The sequence below is a fragment of the Terrapene carolina genome, unplaced genomic scaffold (assembly GCF_002925995.2).
Source record: "Terrapene carolina triunguis isolate 2854851 unplaced genomic scaffold, T_m_triunguis-2.0 Scaffold33715, whole genome shotgun sequence".
Lineage (NCBI taxonomy): Eukaryota > Metazoa > Chordata > Testudines > Emydidae > Terrapene > Terrapene triunguis.
The window spans coordinates 3,585,948-3,609,595 of record NW_020698066.1 but is presented as its reverse complement, the minus strand read 5'-3'; the positions used below and the strand labels follow the sequence as shown (position 1 = coordinate 3,609,595).

At 41.7% G+C, this 23,648-nt stretch overlaps 1 protein-coding gene across 2 annotated transcripts in view; it reads left to right on the top strand.

Annotated features, from left to right (window-relative positions):
- The window catches only part of LOC112104949 (calcium/calmodulin-dependent 3',5'-cyclic nucleotide phosphodiesterase 1C), a 429,477-nt gene that overhangs the window by 330,057 nt on the left and 75,772 nt on the right, over nucleotides 1-23,648 (top strand). For both annotated transcript variants that reach the window (XM_024197556.2, XM_024197558.2), the window contains 4 exons: nucleotides 8,730-8,830; nucleotides 9,752-9,880; nucleotides 20,497-20,598; nucleotides 22,186-22,306. In XM_024197556.2, the coding sequence (XP_024053324.1) occupies nucleotides 8,730-8,830; nucleotides 9,752-9,880; nucleotides 20,497-20,598; nucleotides 22,186-22,306 (453 nt within the window). The remainder of the gene's footprint in view (nucleotides 1-8,729; nucleotides 8,831-9,751; nucleotides 9,881-20,496; nucleotides 20,599-22,185; nucleotides 22,307-23,648) is intronic.

Genomic DNA, 23,648 nt, shown 5'->3' with positions numbered 1-23,648 from the left:
GGAGTGTTTACACTGAAGCACTATGGTGGCACAGCTGTCTATGTTCTGTTGTAGCTTTTGAAGTGTAGAAAACCCCATAGTAATGCTTGCATCTTCCTCCTCTCTTGTTGGTAAGACTTTAGTCCTCCTTTTCCCTAGCTGATAAATCTTGGAGATGATGATAGTTTCTGAGATTGCAACAGGGAGACCTAAAGAAATACTAAATCTCCTGTGCTGACTGTTAATAAAAGTTTCAGTACAAACATAATGCCTGATTCTAGTTTCACTCCTACCAGTTACTTCTGATTTCACTAAAGTAACTGAGATAAGATTCAGACCCACAACTAACTCCTACAAACCAGTCTAATATTCCTAACTGTTTCACTGCAGATATTTAGCATGTAGGTTAAAGAAAACCCACTGAAGGACATAATTACTAAGGATATTAAAGCCATGTTTAATATGAATTGCGTTATGATGGTGAATCAATTGATTTCCTTTCCTCAAACAGCATAAGGATGGCACTCTTCCTACTTCCTACAGTGCAGTTCTGCTCAGAAAAGTGACTGTGTAAAAATGGCTCCTACTTATTCAACAGATCTACTGCCCATGTGTTTTCAGGGTCATATTTGTTACTTTACTATTTTTTGGCATGTTAGTACCGTAGCACCATCACAACCATAGGAGAGTGAGCTGTGTTCTTTTCTAGCTCATGCATCACCAACAGAACTCTGTAATTTCCATATTCTGCTCTCTATTACACTTGTCTGACCCCACTGAAGACAGCAGGGCTATGCAGGTGTGGTAAAAGGCAGAATTTGAAGGATATGATATAACCACAGAATCTGGCCTGTTGAATCCTCATACTGATGACCAGGACCATCACCTTGTGTGGTGAAGGGGCTTGCGTGTTCCAATGATCCTCAGAGCTAAGTTGTCAGGAGCTTCATGTTCCTGGTAGGGTCTCCCAAGGCAAACAGGTATGAGGGGGTGTTACAGACAAAGCACGGTCCAATCCCCCAAGTCCTCAACGGTGGATCAGTCCTCAGATCTCTACGGCTGTGAAAGTGGATGAAAGCTGCAGCAAGTGGCGATCTCCAGTTGTCTCGGACTTTCCCTATCACTTGGCCCTAGATCTCCAACTTGTCATGACCGTGTGGTTGCTATAGGCACACCACGTTAAAAGCTTCCCCACATTAAAATAAATCACGCGCAGGCTTCTACCACGGGGAATAACACCTTTCCAACCTTCCAAGCCCTGCAACAACGGACTAGTGGAGACGGGGACAGGATTAGTGAATCTGGCAGTCCCTAGCCATGAATCTGCACGTAGGTGGTGGTAGTTAAATGGTCATCTGGCACCTGGACTGAGACGAGGTGCAATTTGGCAGCTACTATTGTGACTGAGCAGTCCTCTTTAGGATCCCTTCTGCTCACCCCACATGGAGAGAAGTCTAGAAAAGGTGCCCTAAACCTGGGCTGTCTTATACACTTCTGGCTGGATTACCACGTCTACTGGGATCATTCTGCCTGCGATCAAAGCTATAAAAAGACAGTGACTTTTGCTACATGGAATGTTCTCACCCTGATGGATAAAAAAGATAATGTACAGCTGGAAAGAAGAACTGCTATCGTTGGCAGGGAACTTGCGAGATATAACATTGACGTCGCTGCCCTGAGTGAGACAAGGTGCCCAGATGAAGGTCAACTGAGAGAAGAAGGTGGTGGTTACACTTCTTTCTGGCAAGGAAAATCTCCAGAGGACAGGCGCATTCATGGTGTCAGTTTTGCAATTAGGTATAAGTTTGTCAGTCAGCTTACAGAATTTCCTGTAGGAATCAATGAACGTCTTATGAATCTTCGTCTTGAGCTCAGCAACAACCAGTCTGCTGCTGTCGTCAGTGCGTATGCCCCAACGCTTGATTCTGTTGAGGATATCAAGGAACAATTCTATACAGATCTTGACAGAGTCTTGATCAACATTCCCATGGAGGACAAGATCATTCTCCTCGGAGATTTTAACGCTAGAGTTGGGCAGGAGTCAGATCTCTGGAATGGCACTATCAGAAAAGAAGGAGTAGGAAAGGCTAATTCCAGTGCCTTCCTCATCCTGAGCAAATGTGTAGAACATGGCTTGATCATCACAAACACCCTCTTTAGACAAAGTGAGAAGTATAAGACCACCTGGAGACACTCTCACTCCAGGCATTGACACCTTCTTGACTATGTTATTGTTAGAGGAGAAACACGTTGCCCTTGAAGCTGAAAAGAGAGAGAAGGAAGGAAAAAGAAATAACTTTTTCCCAGCAGGCCACTGGCCTGCCACAAAATGTCTGTACTTCCTGCAGGCGGATTTGCAGTTCCAGGATCGGACTCCTGAGTCATCTCAGAACCCATATGTAAATCCGTGGTAGAGATCGTCCTCGAAATCGAGGGATCGTCCTCGAAATCGAGGGATCGCCAATCATTGATGACGGTACATAATACAGCACAACTTGGAGACATGGCAGTTAGAAAAAAGTATCTTTTTATTTTTGAACTGAACAAACTGGATGTGAAGTCCGCTGAGAGAAAATAACTCTGGAACCCCACAATGACATTTTTTCCAGGGGTAGATTAACTAACGTCTTGATCCCGCTTCAGTGGACATCAGTGGGAAAACTTCTGTTGACTTGGATAGAATTAAGATCTGACCTTTATAGTTCTTGTTCTTGCTCTCCTGAGAGTAGGTCATGAGTCAGCTAATAACAGATTTTTTTTTATGGGTTTTTATCAGCAAGTCTGTTAACTTCAGCATTGTTAGCTAGCTCTCCTAGGCATCTTTTGTTTTTAGAAGAAATATTTATGCTACTTATAGGGACAGAGAATGGATTTGGGTTTTCAGCTATTAAACAGAATGGTGCATAGAGATTAATACTGAGCTCCTGAATTTCATCTTCATATTTTTGGTGCATTTGTTTTTGGCTTACAGATTTGTGTGTGTGTTTTACAGTAAATTGTTCAATATCCAGATCAATTTATTTTAAATGTTTTGCTTGAGTAGCCTCAATGCCCTTGAGGTTGTTGACTTGCTTTTGACAATAACACTAATAGTAAGGCTGCAAGCCACTCCTTTGGGGGAAGGCAGAGGGGAAACAGACATACATAACAGATGTACAATGACCCTATAAAAATATATATAGGTTCTATTTCCTTCCTCATGTTATCATCCAGCTCAGAATCTAAAAATAATTTTCTGAATGAGCCTTAGTGATTACAAATTAGATTATAACAAATTGGTGCCAAATGTTGACCTTAGGAATGTGCACGTGAGCAGTGTTTATTTCAATGGGAGTCCTGTGTGTGCACCGTAGGGCAGAGCTTGGTGTTATTTATTTTGATGACTACTACTAATATACAGGGCTGCCAAATCCAGCAATCTTTGCTGATTTTTTTGTCTTTAGTCAAATTCCTTTGGATTTCAGTGATAATTATTGGCTTCAGTGGAACGCTTGCGGTGCAGAGGCGGGGCAGGGGCGGGGCCCGGGGTGGGGTGGGAGGTCGAGCACCCACCGGGCAGAGGGGAAGTCAGCGCCTATGCAGGACCTCCAAGTGAAGTCTGTAGGGCTTTCTGGTGAGCAAATAATACAAGGTCAGGCTTATGCCTAGTGAATAACGACCATGTCTTCACTAATATAATCCAAATAAAATGATACGGCCTTAGGAACTGCCATGCTGGATAGTCCAATAGTTCAGAATCCTGTCTTTGAGAGTGGCCAGCTCCAGCTGCCCGAGAGGACTCTGCACATTTCTGTAATAGGCAATTGTGGAAGCTTGTGCTTAACCCAGACACTTAGTGGTTGGTATGAGGGTTTACATCCCTTAATGTCATTATTCTGTTTAGTTCTACTGAGAATATTCTTGTTGTTCACATTAGTATCTAAACCTTTTTAAAATCTGGTCATGACCTTAGTAATATCCCATGGAAGTATTATTCATTGCGTAAAAAAGTATTATAATCAGTTTTAAATGTGAGCCTTTAGTTTCATCTGGTGACCTCTTGTCCTAATATTATGGGGGGAAAGTAAAAAGGAGCCTGATTCATCTTCTCTATCCCAGTCATTATTTCATAGACTTCCATCATGTCCCCCGTTATTTATTTTCTCTTTAAACTATGTAGTCCTAATACCTTCCATCTCCTCTCAGACCAAGATCTTTTCATACCTCTAATCCAGTGGTTCCCAACCTTTTTCATCTGGCGGGTGCCAGACAACAAGCCACGGAGGACTGTGGCGGCGGACGAACATCTGCCGAAATGCCGCCGACAAGTGGCAACGTCAATAGGCGTCGCCGCCGAAATGCTGCCGACAAGCAGTGTCATCCAGAGGCGTCGCTGCCGAAAATCGGCGGCGTTTCGGCGGCGACGCCTCTGGATGACGCTGCTCTGCGACATTTTGGTGGATGCTCATCCGCTGGCCAGTACGCGGGTGCACTTAGACGCCCCGGTGGGCGCCATGGCGCCCACGGGCACTGCATTGGGGACCCCTGCTCTAATCATTCTTCCTGCACTTCTATAAACCTTTTATATATCTTTATTAGGTGGCGCGATCAGAAACGAACACAGTATTCTAGGTGAAGAGCTGCCATCAGTATATATAAAGGCAGTATAATATTTTCAGTATTATCGTAATTTTGAGGTACAAAGTTAATAGTGGATTTTTTTAATGTTTATATTTCAGGGAATAAATACTCAAGCACACAACTTAGAAACATTTTTAAGAGTGGCACTGCATAGATATCTGTAAAACATTATTTTTCTCTCATTCTTCCTTTCTTTGATTAACTCTGTTGTTCAAGTGTGACTCAATTATTTTTTCTCCTTTATGAATATTATCTGATTAATCTTGATAATTATTGAGAATTACTGTGTGATCTCTTTGTGCAATCACAGTTATATGCAAACCGTAAATGATGAGAGCGCTTCCTGTACTTTTGTAATTCTTGATAATGGCACATTTCATAGAGCAGAGCTGTAAAACTGCTGAAGTGTAGGATTTCTCTGACATTTGTGTTTGAACCAAATGGGGGGAAAAACCTGCTGGCTTTTATGGTTAATAAGCAGATCATCATGATTATATGAGCTCTGAAACTGATAACTTCTTTGGAATGAATGAACACAAACCCTGAGAAAAGGAATAAGCTAATTATCTCCATCTCTCTCTTCTTTGTGTCATTTTCCTGTGTTTCCTGGCAATGCATTCCACTCACTTTTGCATTGGGAAGCTCATCTAGTCCTTTCTTGTTCTCACTCCCTATGCACACAGTGAGTCTTTTGTTTAGACTCTAGTGGCTCTTCTTAGTAGTTAATTCTTCATGTTTATTATGCCTTTGTGAGTGACAGCCATGCCTCATTTCCCTTTCTTTGTTCACAGTTTGGGATCCAATGCTCATTCTTTGATTCATTTCTTTCTTTCCATCATCTTTGAAGAGTTTGTTCTGGATCATTTTTGTCACCCCTTCAGAAATGAAAAACATTCACATTTCCTTGCTCTCTCCCTGCTCCTGCTTCCCCTCACATGGGAGAGCCCTGCTGCTTTCTCAATCATTCTTAATGGCTTTGTTCTTTAAAGCTAGCCCCATTCTGCAAGATGAAGTCCATCATAGCCTAGTAAAAGGTAATATCCCCACTTGGATGGAGATTTCATCTGTTAAATGCAGGCTGCCTGGCGTCTTCTTTATTTTCTTTCTTATGGTTCTAGTTGAAGTGGGGACTGAAAACTTTTGATCATTTACTAGAGGTTTCATTTTTTCCGCTTTATTCACAGAGCTATTATAACTATACGTTATTTACACTGAATTTTATTTGTCATCCACTGTTCTTCTGTAGTAACCCTAGTCTGTGTTTTCTGTGGGCGTTCTCAATAAACAGCATTTTACTCCTGTCCTCAGTAGCCTTCCTCCCCATTTCAAGACCCTGCATTGTGCTGACCTTGTTTGACCATCGAGGGCCTGATGGGACTTCAAGCCTGCTTAATGACTCTCCAGCTACATCAGAGTAGTAACAGAGCTGAGAGAAGGAACTCCAGGAGCTGAGCAAACTGCCTCCATTTGGGAAATGAAAGACCAGGTCTGGAGAATTGAAGTATGGGTCTATTGTATGCTACTTCCTAGAGAACCAGCAGTCTGGCCATCCCTGATGTAATTTAACGTTATCAGAATTATGTTAAGAACATAATACCGGCCATACTGGGTCAGACCGAGGGTCCATCTAGCCCAGTATCCTGTCTTCTGACAGTAGCCAATGCCAGGTGCTTAAGAAGGAGTGAACAGAACAGGTAATCATCAAGTGATCCATCCTCTGTTGTCCATTCCCAGCTTCTGGCAAACAGAGGCTAGGGACGCTATTCCTGCCCATCCTGGCTACTAGCCATTGATGGACCTATCCTCCATGTTGCTTGAAGACTGAAGTCATCTTCCTTGTCAATAGTAAATGCTGTTTATCCTCAGGACAGACAACATAGAGACAACGAAAGCTTCACCACCATCAACGTTCTCCAACTCTCTTCTAATTCTGGAGGGAACATGGGTAGGGATAAGAGAGTAGTTCAGTCTCCATGCCTGTTCACACATTGTCCATCTGAATAAAACTGCCAACAGGAACTACTGGGATGATCAGGGGAACAGACTGCCTATCTTCTGAGAGGAGACTGGAAGAGCTTGGTAGACTGGATAAGAAGGCTGAGAAGGGATATGATTGCTCTCTGTAAATACCAGAGAGACTGAAGAGCTATTCAAGCAAAAGGACAATATTGGCATAAGAACTAATGGATATAAACTGGCTATGAACAAATTCAAGCTGGAAATTAGAATGTTTCTAACCATCATAGGAGTGAGGTTCTGGAACAGCCCAGTAGTTGTGGGGGCAAACAACTTAATTAGCTTTAAGCGGAAGCTGGACACATTTATGAGTGTAACTGTATGATGATATTACTTGTTATGTTTGGGGGCAGGGCTCAGCAGCCCTGGGGCTCACTTCTGGTTTGTGTCTTATTTTCCTAAAGCTCATGCTTCAGGGTTTCAGCCAGCCACCTGCAGGGGTCAGGAAGGGATTTTTTTCTCCCCCAAATGTATGCTAGGACTTTTTTTTTTAATGTTCTTTCTGTGAAGCATCAGGGATGGCCACAGCTGGAGATGGGACATTGAGTGGGGAGGGCCAGGGCACTGAGGTGGAACCAAGCATTTTCTCTCTCAAGTGCTTGGCTGGCTGGTTCCATCTCACATGCTCGGGATCTAACTGATCACCATATGTGGGGTTGGGAAGGAATTTTTCCCCCAGTCAAATTTGCAGTGACCACTGGGTTTTTTTGCCTTTTTCGGCAGTGTGTGGGTACCGGTCACTTGCCAGGATTATCTGGGTGTATCTCATTTCATCATTTCCCTGTCATTACAGTGGTCTTGGGCACTGGTGCATCTCGGTCCCTTCTAGTCTGTGCCTGTGGCACATCATAGTCTAATCTCTCATTGGCTGTAATATTTTGCTCTAATTTGGGTTGTTGGGTTTAGTGTGCGGGTGCTGGATGGTGCTGGTGGCCTGTGATCTACAGGAGATCAGACTAGATGATCAGGTGTTCCCTTCTAGTCTTAATCTCTATGAAAAAGGGTGCCAGTTCTGATGATGGTTTTTAGAGCTGGGCAAAATATTTTACTGCTGACATATTGTTTTTAGGATGAAATCTGACTTTGTACACCAGCCTTAGGACAGTAGAGACTGCAGAACTTGCCAGTGGGGGAGGGTCAGGATTACCACAGAGGGGGAGTGGTACAGGCACACAGGAGATGGCCAGCGGTGGGGGTGCTGTGAGTATGCAGAGGTGGAGGGATCACCCAACTTGAAGGGCCCCCAGAAGCTAGGGTTATCCCTGCTTCCAAGCTGCAGATTCATCTAATTGTATTAGTAGTATTGACAATATCTAGTGTTTTGTTTTCAGTATATTATGCAAACACTAACTACTTTAATCCTAATGGCACTCCTGGAGGGTAGGTGCATGTTGTTAGGTGGGGAGACTGAGGCACAGAATGATTAATTGATTTAAGCACTTCAAAAAATGGGACTTGGGCTCCTACATCATTTAGGTGCTTTTGAAAATGTTATCCCATGACTTTCTGAATATTTTTCAATTAATTATAAGTAAACAACTAGAATTACATTTTTGTGATGCTATATTCTTGCTTTAATATTGCAGGTGTTTGCCTTTTTGTCAATACACACAATTCAGTAATTCACAAAGGGTCTCCTAGTCATTGGGAATTAGCAAGATCCTAGTGTATTTTAGGCTTGTAACATCACTATTCTAGGCAAACATAGCTGATTGCATTTGTATTTTATATTGTGTATATATTTGTGTATTTTATATTGTGTTTATCTTTGCACATGCTCCCTTTCTTGAGCTTGCATCTTTTTTTTTTTGCTCGTATTTCTTTTAAAGAAAGTAAATGTTCTCCTCCCCTTGCTTCAGCCTTTTTAGTGTCAAAAAAATTTAAAATATTTTGCCAGAGTTTCATTTATTTAGATCCACCTTGAGGAAAAACAGTGGTTCAGCTTTCATGTAGGAGCTGGAGAAGTTTGCTTTGGAACAGCTGACAGGCTGTAGGGAAAGGTCAATGATGTGCAGTGTGTATTGTCAGCAAGAGAGAGCTTGCCTTAACAGATGAAAGCCTTAATGCTTGAGAAAATGACAGCTTATCTGATTGCTTTATAATCTCTTTTTCAGCACTGGCTGACAGAGCTGGAGATCTTTGCTATGATCTTCGCAGCTGCTGTCCATGACTATGAACACACTGGAACCACCAACAACTTTCACATTCAGACACGGTGAGGCCTTTGTAAATTACTTAAGGAAAGGAGGGAAGAATGCTCATTTTGTCTATACCTGACTCTTCTGGGACTCTTTTTTGTTTTGTGTTTTCTTTTAATATATAGAATAGGTTAAAGAATTGTAAGTGCAAGAAACTGAGATATACTATATTTTGTGATCATGAATATTTTCCATTCATTGGGACTAATTCCTCTGTTACACCAACATAAAGTTAGAGTAACTCCACTGACTTCAAATAGAATAACCTCAGATTTACACTGATGCCACTTAGAAGAGAATTTGGATGAATAACTCATATTTCATAAACCTGCCAGTTGCTAAATAAATGGTCAGCCATGCTCAGGGCTGGCCCACAACATTTTGGCACCTGAGGCGGGGAGCTCAAATGACGCCCCCATGTCCCCTCACTTGGGCCAAAACTTTCAAAGGTCTCAATTCTGCCTTCTTCCCATTCTACTCTTCTCATGGTACTGCTCTGCTACCTACCCCAATAAAGGAGAACTAACAACTTAAAATGCCTTGTTCAAAAATTTTAAGTAACACTTAACTTTCACACAAAATAAGAGTTTTACCTTAGTAAGAATCGAGCAAAAGCCTCATCGTTTCACCCAATGACTGATATTTATGTAGTATTTAGCAGCCAAATGTCTCTCAGCACTCCTTTTAAATCTTTAATACAGTATTTGGGTGGGTCTTAAGTGCGAATGTGGTTTTGTGCAAGGCTTTTCCCCTGAGGTGAATTTCAACCATTCGTTTTAATGTTTTTCCCAGCTACATAGCAATGAATACAGCATTACACTTACTATAAAAATACCAATATATAGTCTGTAATTGTGAATCATAGTAATATTTCTGAATGCGAGACTGACACATTATGGAAAGAAACATAACTTTTTCTACGTTCTTTTCAATTCTAGGTCAGATTCAGCCATTCTGTACAATGACCGATCTGTGCTCGAAAATCACCATGTCAGTGCAGCCTATCGCCTTTTGCAAGATGACGAGGAGATGAACATTTTGTCTAACCTCTCAAAGGATGATTGGAGGTAAGAACAAGCAGTAAGGCCGTTTGGGGAAGTTACAACCGGGCCATTTGTAGTTCTTACATTTCTTTGAATAATAGTATCCATCAAAATATAATATACAGCTGTATTTTTATTACGAAGAGAAAAGATATTTAAAAATCTTTATCCTATTTTTACCCCTCTCATTTTCATCTGCTCTACTCTTAGGACTACATTCAGAAGTGATGTGTGAAATTATTTAATTTGTAATGGAATCTATTCATTAGTCTCTCATAGATCTCCCTTCATCCACTTATCATTGTGTAGGTGAATATACGGGTGGCCTGATTTTCATTTACACAAAAACATAAATTACAGTTAAGCCCAGTCCGAGGCCCGTTTATACTGCCAGAACATTATAAATGAGTTTTAGTGTAAATGAGAATCAGGCCCACAGTGAATAAGTGGATTTAATAGACATGCCAAAAAGCCAGAAGAAGGTGTAATTTAAAACAGGCACTCCTGATGGAAATAATTTATTTGCAAAAATTGGCATTTTTTAAATAACCGATTATTCAAACTGAAAGAGGGCTTTCTATCTCCTTTTTAAATGAAATATCTGACATTTTAAAAATAACAATTATGCATAAAACATATATAATTACCTGGGCCGGACAGGAAGAATCTTAAATGAATTGTATTAATCAGAGTTCTTTCTCACTGGAGTGATAGCATCCCATCATGTGTTATTGCAGACAAACATATACTGGTTCATGTATGCATTCAAACTGAACAAAGTGCTGAGCACACTCAACTCTTATTGACTTCAATGGAAACTGAGGGCACTCAGCAGTATTTCTTCGGGCTCTGGTAAACTAGGTCAGGGAGGGAAAGTTCACCCTCTTCCTCCTCCCTTGGGTCTGTGTTCCGTACTCATCCAGTCTTCCCAGCACAGAAACCCTCATGACAGGTGGAGCCAGGGAGGGCAACAATGTACCCCTATCTGAGCACCCGGCCTAAACCCCAGAACCACATGTGGTTGGTTTCATTCAAAAGTCAGCACTATCGATCACAGTTGTCAACTTTCACGCAACAAGCTACAAGCCAAAAACTAGCCAACAAGCAACTCATAATCCAATTAAGCCAAAAAACAAGCCCAATTTCTGTGTTTTTTTTCCGTGGCTGTCTGGCTATGTCTGCTATGGCTGACCGGCTAAGTATGACAAGCCACTCAACATCTTGTGGATTCATAAACAGACAAAATCTGAGGAAAAAACACGTTAACACTCAGAAAGTGTCACAAGAATCTTGAAAAAGGAATAAAACCCAGTCTGTGGGTCATGGTATTAAAATCTAATTTACTTTTCAAGATCTAGGTTGTCTGTTTACTTTTTGCATTTCATTCACCTTGCACGGTGAAAAGGAGCTGGACGATTTCAGTTAACAGCATGAGGCTGTTGCGTTTAAATTCAGTATTGTAAGGGATTTTTTAAAATTTAAATGCAACTTGCTTTCACTCAAATTAGATATATAAGATATCAAGGAAAACAGATTTTTTAAATTGTAAACTTTCCCCTACAGTATATAAAATATAAACATAATTTCCTACAAACACACTGGGCCTATTTTTTCCTTGGCATAACCCAAGTGGTCATGGCACCTCAGTAGTGTTGGATTCATGCAGGTTGTGAAGTGCTTTGGCATGGAAGTTTCTGTACCTATGATGATGATATTTCAAGGAAGAGGGAAATTAAGGTCCCAGTTCAGCAAGGTACTAAAGCATGTATCTACATTGAAGTTAGTGGGACTACTTGGTGTTCAGAATTAAGGCTGTGTTTAAGTACCTTGCTGAAACTTAATGGGAGCTGATGAGGGAGAAGAGACAGTGAAAAAAAATTAAAGGAAGTTGTCCAAGCAGATTGGGGCCAAAATTAAAATTTTGCCTTAACTCCCCGCACCCCCTTTTGGGATGTACAAATCACAATGGAACAAATTCATCCCTACTGTAACTACACTGTCCTCAAATTTAAATGTGGGCCTATGGTACATGACCACTTGCTTGATTCTCTTCATTTCTTCCATTCTCCTCTCTCTCTTACCATCTTAATCCCCTCCTTCTTCCTCATAATATCATTTTAGGGACCACATCTTTCATCCCAATGCAGTTCACAACATGCAGTCATTGAAATGCTACAACCTCTTGGATGGAGGCCATCAGCTAACCACACAAGCAGAGCAAACTGTACAATCTTGTATTTGTGGGGGAGATAGTTTTGGCCAATGAAGAGTGTCATGGAAAGTCTTATCTCAAAGACCAACACACAGTACAAAACAAGGAAACTGGATTTATCTGTCTTAGAAAGATGAAGCACTGAGTCAACACTGGGAAATAATTCAGTCTCTAAACTGTTTGTGATAATAAATAAAATTCTACCTAGAGAACGAAATTAAATAAATAGCACTGTGATGTCCCTACCACCACTCCCTACACTCTTAATTTTAATGGGGAACTGTGCATTGCTTTGTCCATTAAATGAAAAGCAATAATTCATTCTGGGCTACAGTAAAAGGCCACGTGTCATTGGCTACAAAGTAGATTCTTAGCAGCTGATTTTGACCATATTCTTGGTAGTTTGAGCACAATCTTCAGAACAATAGTCTGAGTCTTGAAACTTTAAAACATTGTTGTTTGAGTAGAAGCTACCCCCTCCTCTTCATAGTGACAGAACTAGAACTGAGCAAAAAAAAATTGGGTGAACAGTTTATTCACTGGAAAAAAGCTATTTTGGTTGACCTGAAACTATTCATACATTTGATAAAAATTTGTCTAATCACTGGGCTAAAAGTTATAAGAGGGGCACCACCAGCACCTCCTGCTCTGTGAACCTAGGCCTTTAAAAACACCTGGAAACAACATTTCAGGTCAAACATGTTTTGTTTGTCCCAATGTGAACGCTCCCCCAGGGTACCCAGGGTTATGAGGCACCTCACCGCCACCTGCCTTTAGCGTAAAGGAGTCTTGTCTGTGCTTGCTGTGGATCGGCTCCCTGAAACCAGCAGCCTCTGGCAGCACAAGCACTGCCTTCCAGGCAGGTCTACAGGCCACATGCTTTGTACAGGTAGCAAAAGGCATGTACCCACCCCCGAGTCCTTGGAGCATTTCCTGCAGTGTCCAGTTCCTTCTCCACTGAACACTCAGAGTTACCAGGCCTGCTGTTCCCAAAGGACCAATATACACCAACTTGTAAGATTCAGCTCAGGACCTTCACTTTGCTTAATACCACAGCACTGAGATGTATTTATGGTGAAAGCAAGAATAAGTTTATTATCAAAGAACAGAGATCCTAGTAACAGTGAGTAAGAATATTGGAAACAAATGGTTACATATAAAACAAAATCATAACAAGCTTTCTAGAGACTAAACTTGACTAACAGGTTAACCTCCTGTCGAAAGAAAATGATTACATCCAAAGTTGTCTCCAGCATGTTCAACCAAGCCTGGCTGAGACCCCTTTTTCATGAAGCAAAATCACTGTCCTTTTACTTCCTCAGTGAAAAGTGACCGGGCGTCATCTTTGTCTCCCAAATACAGCAACAATGGAGCAAACCTTTGATATACAGCTCCAGATAGGGTTTTCTCTCTCCCCTCTTCCCTTTCCCACACCACTCCTTTTCTCTTCCTGTTAATTTCTTTCTGAAGTCCCTGCAATCCTTCATTTGCATTTGGTGATAGGAGACCCATTGTGAATGAGACAATATAAACATCCATTGTTTGACAGAAAACCTGGTTTTCACGTTTGCTGGTGACCAGTCCCTAGACATAGCTTAATGGGATTAAACTGGGGTGGAGGGCGGATAATTTCCATCCAAGAATATTAAAGGAACTGGCACATGAAATTGCAAGCCCAATAGCAAGCCTAATGAATTTGTAAACTCAGGGGTCATACTCTACGACTAGAGAATTGCTAATATAGTTCTTATTTTTAAGAAAGGAAAAAAATACAGGCCTGTTAGTTTGACCTCAATTGTATGCAAGGTCTTGGAACAAATTTTGAAAGAGGAAGTAGTTAAGGACATAGAGGTAAACAGTAATTGGGATAAAATACAGCATGGTTTTACAAAAGGTAGATTGTGCCAGACCAACCTGATCTCCTCTTTGAGACGATAATTGATTTTTTAGACAAAGGAAATGCAGTAGATCTAATCTATCTGGATTTTAGTAAGGCATTTGATACAGTTCCACATGGGAAATTATTAGTTAAATTGGAGAAGATGAGGATTAATATGAGAATTGAAAGGTGGATAAGGAACTGGTTAAAGGGCAGACTACAACATGTCATATTGAAAGGTGAACTGTCAGGCTGGAGGGAAGTTACTAGTGGATCAGTTTGGGGACTAATCTTATTTAACATTTTTATTAGGGACCCTGTCACAAAAAGTGGAAGTGTGCTAATAAAATTTGCGGATGACACAAAGTTTGGAGGCATTGCCAATATAGAGGAGAACTGGAATATCTGGACAATCTTGAAAATTGGAGTAATAGAAATGGGATGAAATTTAATAGTGTGAAGTACAAGGTCAGGCATTTAGGGATTAACAACAAGGATTTTTGCTATGAACTGGGGATTTATCAGTTGGAAGTGACAGAGGAGGGGAAATACCTGGGTGTATTGGTTGATCACAGGATGACTAGACTGTCAATGTGATGCAGCCATAAAAAAGGCTAATGCAGTCCTAAGATGCATCAGGCAAGGTATTTCCAGTAGAGATAGGGAAGTGTTAGTACCATTGTACAAGGCACCACTCATTTGGAATACAGTGTCTCCCATGTTTAAGAAAGATGAATTCAAACTGGAACAGGTGCAGAGAAGGGCTATGAGGATGATCTAAGGGATGGAAAACCTGCCTTATGAGAAGAGACTCAAAGAGCTTGGCTTGTTTAGTCTAACCAAAAGAAGGCTGAGGGGAGATATGATTGCTCTCTATAAATATATCAGAGGGATAAATACCAAAGCAGGGAGAGGAATTATTTGAGTTAAGCCCCAATGTTGACACAAGAACAAATGGATATAAACTGGCCATCAACAAGTTTAGGCTTGAAATTAGATGAAGGTTTTTAACCATCAGAGGAGTGAAATTCTGGAACAGCTTCCAAGGGGAGCAGTGGGGGCAAAAAACCTAACTTGTTTCAAGAATGAGCTTGATAAGTTTACGGAAGGGATGGTATGATGAGACTGCCTGCAATGGCATGTAGTCCATCTGTGACTGCTAGCAGCAAATATCTCCAACGGGCTGGCGATGAGACAGTAGATGGGGAGGGCTCTTGAGTTACTACAGATAATTCTTTCCTAGTATCTGGCTGGTGGGGCTTGCCGCCATGCTCAGGGTCTAAGTGATCACCATAGTTGGGGTCAGGTAGGAATTTCCCCCCGGGTCAGATTGGCAGAGATGCTGGGGGGTGGGGTCATCTTCCTCTGCAGCATGGGGTCACTTGCAGGTTTAAACTAGTATAAATGGTGGATTCTCTGTAACTTGAAGTCTTTAAATCATTATTTGTGGTCTTCAGTAACTCAGACAGAGGCTTAGGTCTATTACAGGAGTTGGGTGTGTGAGATTTTGTGGCCTGCAATGTGCAGGAGGTCAGACTAGATGACCACGATGGTCCCGTCTGGCCTTTGAGTCTATGACTGTAAGAATACATTTTCAGTATATATACATAGCATCCATCCATCCATTTCACAATGATGTTCATGACCAAAGTGACACAGGCTTCAAGACATCGCCTGACACTCTTTGGTAAACTAGAATGTACATGCCACACCCAAGAGATTCCTTATAACCTCTCTGCACTCCCTTTCCAGTTGGTATTGAGAAGTTCTAAGGTGTTACCCAGACTTTGATTCACCAAAAATGTTTGGAATTTTTTTGAATTTGGTTTGACCTGAATTGAATTTTTATTTATTTTTCAGAACTGCCAGTGAACTGAAAAATCAGTATTTGCCCAGCTCTAGTCAGAATGCATGTTCCTTGGTATACTCATTTATGTTTGAAGATTCTAAGAGTAACACATCTCCTTTAAGAAATACATTATCTGGTTTAGTTAGGTTTGAAGCTTTTCCAGATTGCTTAATTTTCCTTCTTCATTAGGGCCTTATTTTGTAGCTGCTGCACATGAAGCTGCTGCAGAATAATGGCCATTGTTCGGATGTACCATAAGGCCAACATTTTGAAATGCAGCTTCTGATTTTGGGTGCCTCCATCTTAGAGTGTCTAACCTGAAACACCTGGGGCCTGTTCCAGAGGTGCTGAGAACTCACAGCCATAGATGGGGTCAACAGGAATTTAAGATACTAAAAAAAAAAAAAAAAAAAAAATCAGGCCCAAAGTATCTCAATCTGGGCAATAAAAATCCAAGGCCCTTTAGATCAGAAGGTATTCTTGAAAATTTTAGCCTAACCAGTTTTAAAGATTTATCACATCCAAATTTGGGTTTATTTATTCATTTTGAGTTATCTGATAATTTGAATATCCCCTACAGCAATAGGTCCGGGTGCTGATTCTGGACAAGACTCAGGCATGCGCTAAAGTGCCTTTTCTGAACAGAGGTCACATTAAGATTTAAGACTGCAATAGAAAAAGTGAAGACAGACTTGGGAAATGTGTCTGTCTGTGCATATGGGTTTTATCAATTTTATGGTGTTTAATCTTTCTAGTCTGGGAATGTGTTTTCAGAGAAGGTTCTTCTATCCAACCAGCACAGCAGACCTCTTTGTGGCTTTTGCATGTGCGGGGAGAGCAGATGAGCCCAGAAGAGGTCTGCTGGGGGATCAGGGAGAAAAGAGCTTAGTCCTTAATTTAATTTTCAGCACTTTTTCTCTTTCACATTAAAGAACTCTACTGCTTCTTAAATATTTGAAAAGTTGATAGGTTGCTTCATCTGACAAATCCCATTTACTAAAGTAGTCAACAGGTAAATTATAAAACTGAAACTAAAACAGATCGCACTGAATTAAGAAAATAAATTGCAAAGAGAACAGATGCTTTCCAAGATACTGTTATGGATCTCTTTTCTGGCACTGTATTTCTCTGCTAATAATTTCCATGCAGTTTACTGAAATAGAGCATATTTAGTACAAGCCCTTACTGGCAAGTACAGGATTAAAAAGGCATCTGGAAAATGTTGAGCTCTTCAGCTCCTATCAGTGTACAGCTCAGGAAATAGTGTCTAATGAAGGTTTTCATAAACCATTGTTAGCAGACATGGAGTTGTGATCCAACAGTTGGGATGTGATCTCTCATACCATATAATGCCGTGTGTGTTACTGATGTTTTGTTATTGCAGGTCAGTTATGCCTTTTTGTAGGCTGGTTGAAACTTTTAGGGATGCATTTGCGAAGGTTCAAGATGAAAAATTTGCCTACACATAATCTTCATTTGTGCATGTAACAGACAGGCATTTGCACAAGCAATTATATATTTTTCTTGTCCAAATCCGGTATTTGTATGCGTGCAGTGCGCAAGCATGCACATTTTTGTGAGTAATGCCAGCCTTTGAAAATGTTGCCTTTAAGGCAATGTTGTTCCTTCCTTTATTATTCTCCATGAGAATAAAAAAGTGAGACCCACAATCCATGGCTTATACATAATTTTCTGCTATGCACAAAAATGCATGCATTTGACTGAAGTGGAATGGACAAAGCACTATGCTGTTGGCAACAATCCTGCTATTGGGCCCCCGGGTATGGACTAGATGGCCTCAATAGGCCTTTTCCACTCCAATTTCTGTGACTTTATGGGGATTTAATTCTTTCAGTAGGGCACAGCATAATTTGGGGTGGGGCTAAGGAGAAAAACTGCTTGGAACAAAACATCAAAAAATATTATGCAACATTTCATGAAGTGAACATCCTCAGGGCAGTTGTCCTAAAGAGCAGGTTAAAGTGATCTCCAGCTGGAACAATACAAGAGATTTTAAAGAATTTATGTCTGTAAATTAAAGCAGACCGGAGATCAATGATCCCAGCCTACTGATAGAACTACAGTACACCTGTGACTCATGAATGCATAATTAATTAGTCCAGGTACAGTAATCAGTGGTAAAGATAGCATAGAAGTATTACCATATTACTTACAAAAATGTATAGGATTTTTATCCCATGGTGGAAACATTGCAGCGTTGATTCTGCCCTCGATGATTATACCAAAATATTCATGTGTAGTCTTCCCCTGCTGGTGGAAAGTCCATCTGGAGATGCTGGGAAGCATATTCAAATGCCTGCCACAGCAGCCAGAAAAATGGTCAGGGTGTGTGGCCAGGGCACCCATGAGGTGTGCTGATTCAGTGTGTCCACGGGGCTGTCTCCATTGGTGGGACTCCCGTGGAAAGCCAGCTCCAAGGTAGAGCTGCTCTTCTCCAACAAGAACCCCTCTGGGACAGCAGTAATGCAAATACCATGTGCCCTCCCCCTGGAGTACAGCAGCCCTTGACAGCTCTGTGGAGGAGAAAGGGGCTTTGCAAATTGCAGTTGCCTGTCCCAGCAGGATGAATCAATCCCCTGATGTATTGGAAGATTAGATTAGAATTCAGGGTGGAGCCATGTCCCTATGAAAAGATCATAGGGAAATACATTTTTTTTTAAATGGTCTGTTTCTGGTGAATATGAGCCCAATTTCCAAATGAAGTGGGCCTTTCCAATCAAAAACCTGCAAGAAGTTGTATTTTCACACATTTTCAATTCAAAAATATTTCTAATTCCATCTAAAGCACTTTTATGGCCCTCACTATTGTATTCAAGCATCTCAATCTTTAAGCAGGGAATTACATCAAAATTGCTAAACAAATCTGAGGACATACTCACAGACCACGACACTGAAAATAAAAAGAAGTTTGTATATATGATAGACCAGAAAGTTTTGATGGTTTAAAGTTCTGAAAAAACCACATTGACTTCTAAGGGATTTCAATCTGATCCTTCCCAAGTAGGATTTTTTTTAAACTATTCATTCATGTATTCATTGTGGAATAGTTTGGAGTAGTAATATCAGGAGCACAATGTGCTACACTTGAACAGAAAAGTTGTTTTGAAAAAAAAAGTGCTATGGGGTGGCTAGGGTTAGAGTTAAACACTCACAACTTAATGATATTTCTCCGTCTGTCTAACGTGATAACACTGCGTCCAGTCCCAAAATTTCAGAGAATGTTCATTGCATTGAAGGGCCAGAACCCTATTGATTTGGTGGGAAAATCTGAAAACCAAAAGGCAGAAATAGGGGAACACATGAACCTCCCGCCAGCTCTTTAGTATAGCTACAGCCTCAAGCACCTCTGCTATTGCCTATTGATCCAACCAGTGCTTAATTTGTAATGAAAGAGGTGCCGGGGCTCAAGCTGGACGGCCAGAGAGTGGCAGCTGCTGGCACTGAAGGCAGTGCTGCCGCCAGTAGCAGTGCAGAAGTAAGGGTGGCATGGTATGGTGATGTCTCTGCTCATCCTGCCTATGGAATTTAACATGTTGACTCTCAGAATGACTTATCTCCTAGATAGAAAGAAGAGGGTGTAAGGGCATAGGGGTGGGGAGAATGGGCACATGGAATCCCTGGCAGCGGGACAAGTGGGGGACCTGGTATGGGGAGTGGGAAGAAGGGGGGCACACAGAACCCTAGCATGGAGGGTAAAGTGGGAATTGAGGGAAAGGAATAATGAGGATTCCCACTAATCCCCTGGCATGGGGAGCAGGGGGATGGGGCATGCAGAACTCCTGTGCGTGGGAAGAATGAGAGACCCTACTGTGAGGGAGGTGGCAATGAGGGGTGCACAGAGCTCCTGCCTTGGGCAGGAATGGGGGACCCTGCAATGGAGGGCTGGGTGAATGGGGGGAGCACACAGAGCCCCTGCCATGGAGGAAAATGAAAGGTATGGGAGAAGTGGGAATGGGGATGCTCAGAGCTGTTGTATGGAGGGGAGAATGGAGGAGCCTGAAATGAGGATGGAAAATGGGGGGTACACAGAGACCCTGGCAAGGAAGATAATTAGGGGGAGAGGGTTCAGGAAGTCCAGAAAAAGAGGGGGATGGAGTTGGGGGGGAGGGGGGCAGAGGGATGCAAGGATCCCCAGTGTGTGCAATAAGTTCAGTTTGCACAAACTGAAGTTAACATACATGAACTTTCCATACCAGTATTAAGACATCTACACAAGCCATTTAGTTTTTCTAACTAATCTATTTTAAAACTGATTTAGAAGGTAAGTCGATACACGGTTGTGTTTCAAAATTCACTTGCTCCTGCCAGGGCATGCACACTATTTGAACAGCCTGCGTGCTTCCTTTTAAGAGCCTCCTATAGAAGAAATCGATTTGGGAGCTTTGTGTTTAATTGAAAAGAGCGGACCGTAATGGACTTGTCAGAAATCTCTGGGATTTCTCTTAGCAAGAGTTAATCATCTGACTAAATTGCTCGCTCTGTGGCTGGTATTTACAACATGAGATCCTCCTTCCTCTCTTCTTTTGCCCTGATAAAGTGAAGAGTTCAGTGACGCAAGTGGAGGAGAGTGGAAATGTCAGAAGTGATTTGCAGCTACCCAACAAAAGAAGCAGCGGTGTTATTTAACTTGTTTCTCTTTCTCTTTCCTCCTTTCTCTTGGCTCGATATCTGCCCAAAAGGGAATTCAGGGCCTTGGTGATAGAGATGGTGTTGGCCACTGATATGTCCTGTCACTTCCAGCAAATCAAAGCCATGAAGAATGCTTTGCAGCAGCCAGAAGGGTGAGTCACCACCTCCTGACACTGTGTGCAGTGAAGGGCTGCATTTCAGCTGGTACTTTGCAATTGTATTAAACTTCAAAAGTCTCTCTCCGGAGGACCCTTTGATGTCCACGTCTGTTTCTGTTGTTGGATTTTGAATGAATTCACATGTGAACACTCAGGCACGTGCCCGTATGATATTCTGGCGGGCCACAGCATCTAAATAGCAAAGCTATGGGATAAACCAGCCCATTCATTTTCCTTTTCTTAACAATACAGGATAAAGGGCACGTGTGATCCAGCTAAGAGTATGACTGAAAGAGCTTGATTATGGCCTCAGGTCACAGGTGCTGGGAGCAACACCTGCTGCACAGAGTACAGCTTGTGCCTCCACTGCAGGGAGCCAGCTCTGTAATCGGAGACAATAGGGAAGCAATCTCAGAGCCACAGAGGGCAAATGTGTGCTATAGAGCAGGCAGAACAGTATGAGGAAAGCCTTCTCCTCTCCGAAGATCATCTGTGAGCCACTTAGAGCCCTGAGTATCTCCTCTACTCTCCCCCCGCCCCCATACACACCATTTTATCCGAACCCTCAAAACTCTGAATTGTGGGTAGTATTCTTCCAGCCAAGAAGGGCTTAGCACATGTCTTCCCAGAGCCTGCCAAAACTGTACCTAAATCAGACATGGATGATTCCAACTGCTATCTCCTCTCAGGAGCTGGCTTTAGGCCGATTTCCCCCGATTCCCGGGAATCGGGCCCCGCGCCTTAGGTGCCTTTTTAATTTTTTTTACTCACCCGGCGACAGTCCGCTCCGGGTCTTTGGCGGCACTTTGGCGGTGGGGGGTCCTTCAATGCCGCGGAAGACCCGGAGCCGAGTGAAGGACCCCCCGCCGCCGAAGTGCCGCCAAAGACCCGGATCGCTGCCGGGTATTCAAATCGGGCCCCGAGGTCCTAAAGCCGGCCCTGGCTATGTGTATTACTTCTGCAGCACTCCTGCCAGTTTGGGGCAGCGAGAGATTGGGATTACTGCATGGCAGCATCCATCATAATTCACTAGGCTCCTGGGCTAGCCTCTCAGTGGCATGGCTTTAAAAAGATTTTAGCCTTATGTAGTGCCTCCAAAGAGTCTGCACCAGCTTTTTACCGGTGGAATTCACATGGTTTAAATGGAATTACTGTTCATGCTTATCACTGTGAGATCAGAATCAAGCCCTAATTGTTTAAGCAAGTCAACAGACTAAAATAATCTAGAACTATTTACTGATTGGAGTTTCATGGACTCTAACCCAGCTCAAACTGAGAATATCAGGAACATTCAAAACTCACTCATTCACACACAAAAACTCTACAAAGAAAATAAGCGAGACTAATGCTCCCAGTTTCCCGTTATGCTTTTGAATGACTCCATTACTAAAGGAAAGGTTTATGTTAGGGAAGTTAGATTAATCTTTAATAGTTGTCAAGTTTTATAAACACACAAATCAATCTATTAGTAGCCTAGCCAAAGGTTATGGTGGCCTCATTTACTTGCTTAGCTGGGTTTTTGTTCTTTCTCTTTCAATACTGGTGCAGACAATTAACTTGTTCAGTCATTTGGGTTTGCAGAATCGACAAGCCGAAAGCCTTATCACTGTTGTTGCATACAGCAGACATCAGTCATCCAGCCAAGGCCTGGGACCTTCATCATCGCTGGACCATGTCCTTGCTAGAGGAGTTCTTCAGACAGGTAGCCTTGGGACTTTACAAAATTATTTTGTAGTTTTGCAGACAGAATGAGAGATGGAGTGGGCGGGCTTGGGATGGGAGAGGGAGAATGAATCCTATAGGTTAACATCTTCTTTCACTTACATTTTTCATAGAGAAGATGCCCACTGTAGCAGCAAAGTAGATACAATTTTTCTTTCGTCTGACTTCAGTGAGATTCCACTGCTATGTCTGATTGTAAGCTAGTGTCTGATATGTTGTCCTTATCAATATATTGGAAATTCTCAATCTTTCAGACATCCAGCAAAACTATACCTAGAACCCCTGAATGAGAATGTGTATTTCTAATGACCAAAAGGCAGAATATCTAACATAGTACCCAGCTTGCCAACCATTGAAGATCTTCAGGAATTGGGTGCACCTAAGTAAAAGTACTCAGCATTAGGTCCAGACTATCATTTCTTTCAGTAATGAGTCTTCCTATTCTCTTTGACCTGACTTTGCTGCCACTTCAAAACTCCATTTTGATTTCTGCTTTGCTATGAAGTCATGGAAACCAATAAAGCTCAGTACATTGTAGATTACAGAGCTGGACATACAGCATCATAAGTGGTGAAAATTATGTTGCGCTTTCTGTAGACATGTGGGCTGGTCTAACCTATAGCTCTCGCAGGGCCTCCTGTTGCCAGAACCACAAATCCAGACACATGATTGATTCCTGTGTGATACTCGTAAGATTCTCCAACTGGTCCTAAGAGGGGTTGGTTTTTTTGTTTTAAGTACAATAAAAGTATTTTTTAAAATTTATTTTTAATAGCAAAAAAAACTTTTTAAAAGGTAGTGCTGGTCAAAAAAAAGAAGTAAAATCATAAACATTTTATTGACCTTTCTCCCCTCTTCAACTTCAAATTTTTTTAATATTTCCAAATGTTGACTAGCTCCATAGATGGTTGAAACATAGGGAGAAAAAATCAGTGAAAATGCCATTGACATTTTTTATTATTATTTTATCTTAATTTCAAAATATGGACAACATTTTGAAATTTAAAAATTTTCTACCATAAGAACATAAGAATGTCCATACTGGGTCAAACAAATGGTCCATATAACCCAGTATCCTGTCTCTGACAGTGTCCAGTTGGGAACTGGTCCTGCTTTGAGCAGGGGGTTAGACTAGATGACCTCCTGAGGTCCCTTCCATATTCTATGATTCTATGCTTCTGGCAGTTGGAGGTTTAGGGACCCCCTGAACATGGGGTTGTGTCCCTGCCCATCCTGGCTAATAGCCATTGATGGACCTATCCTCCATGAACTTATCTAATTCTTTTTTGAACCCAGTTATAGTTGTGGCCATCACAACATCC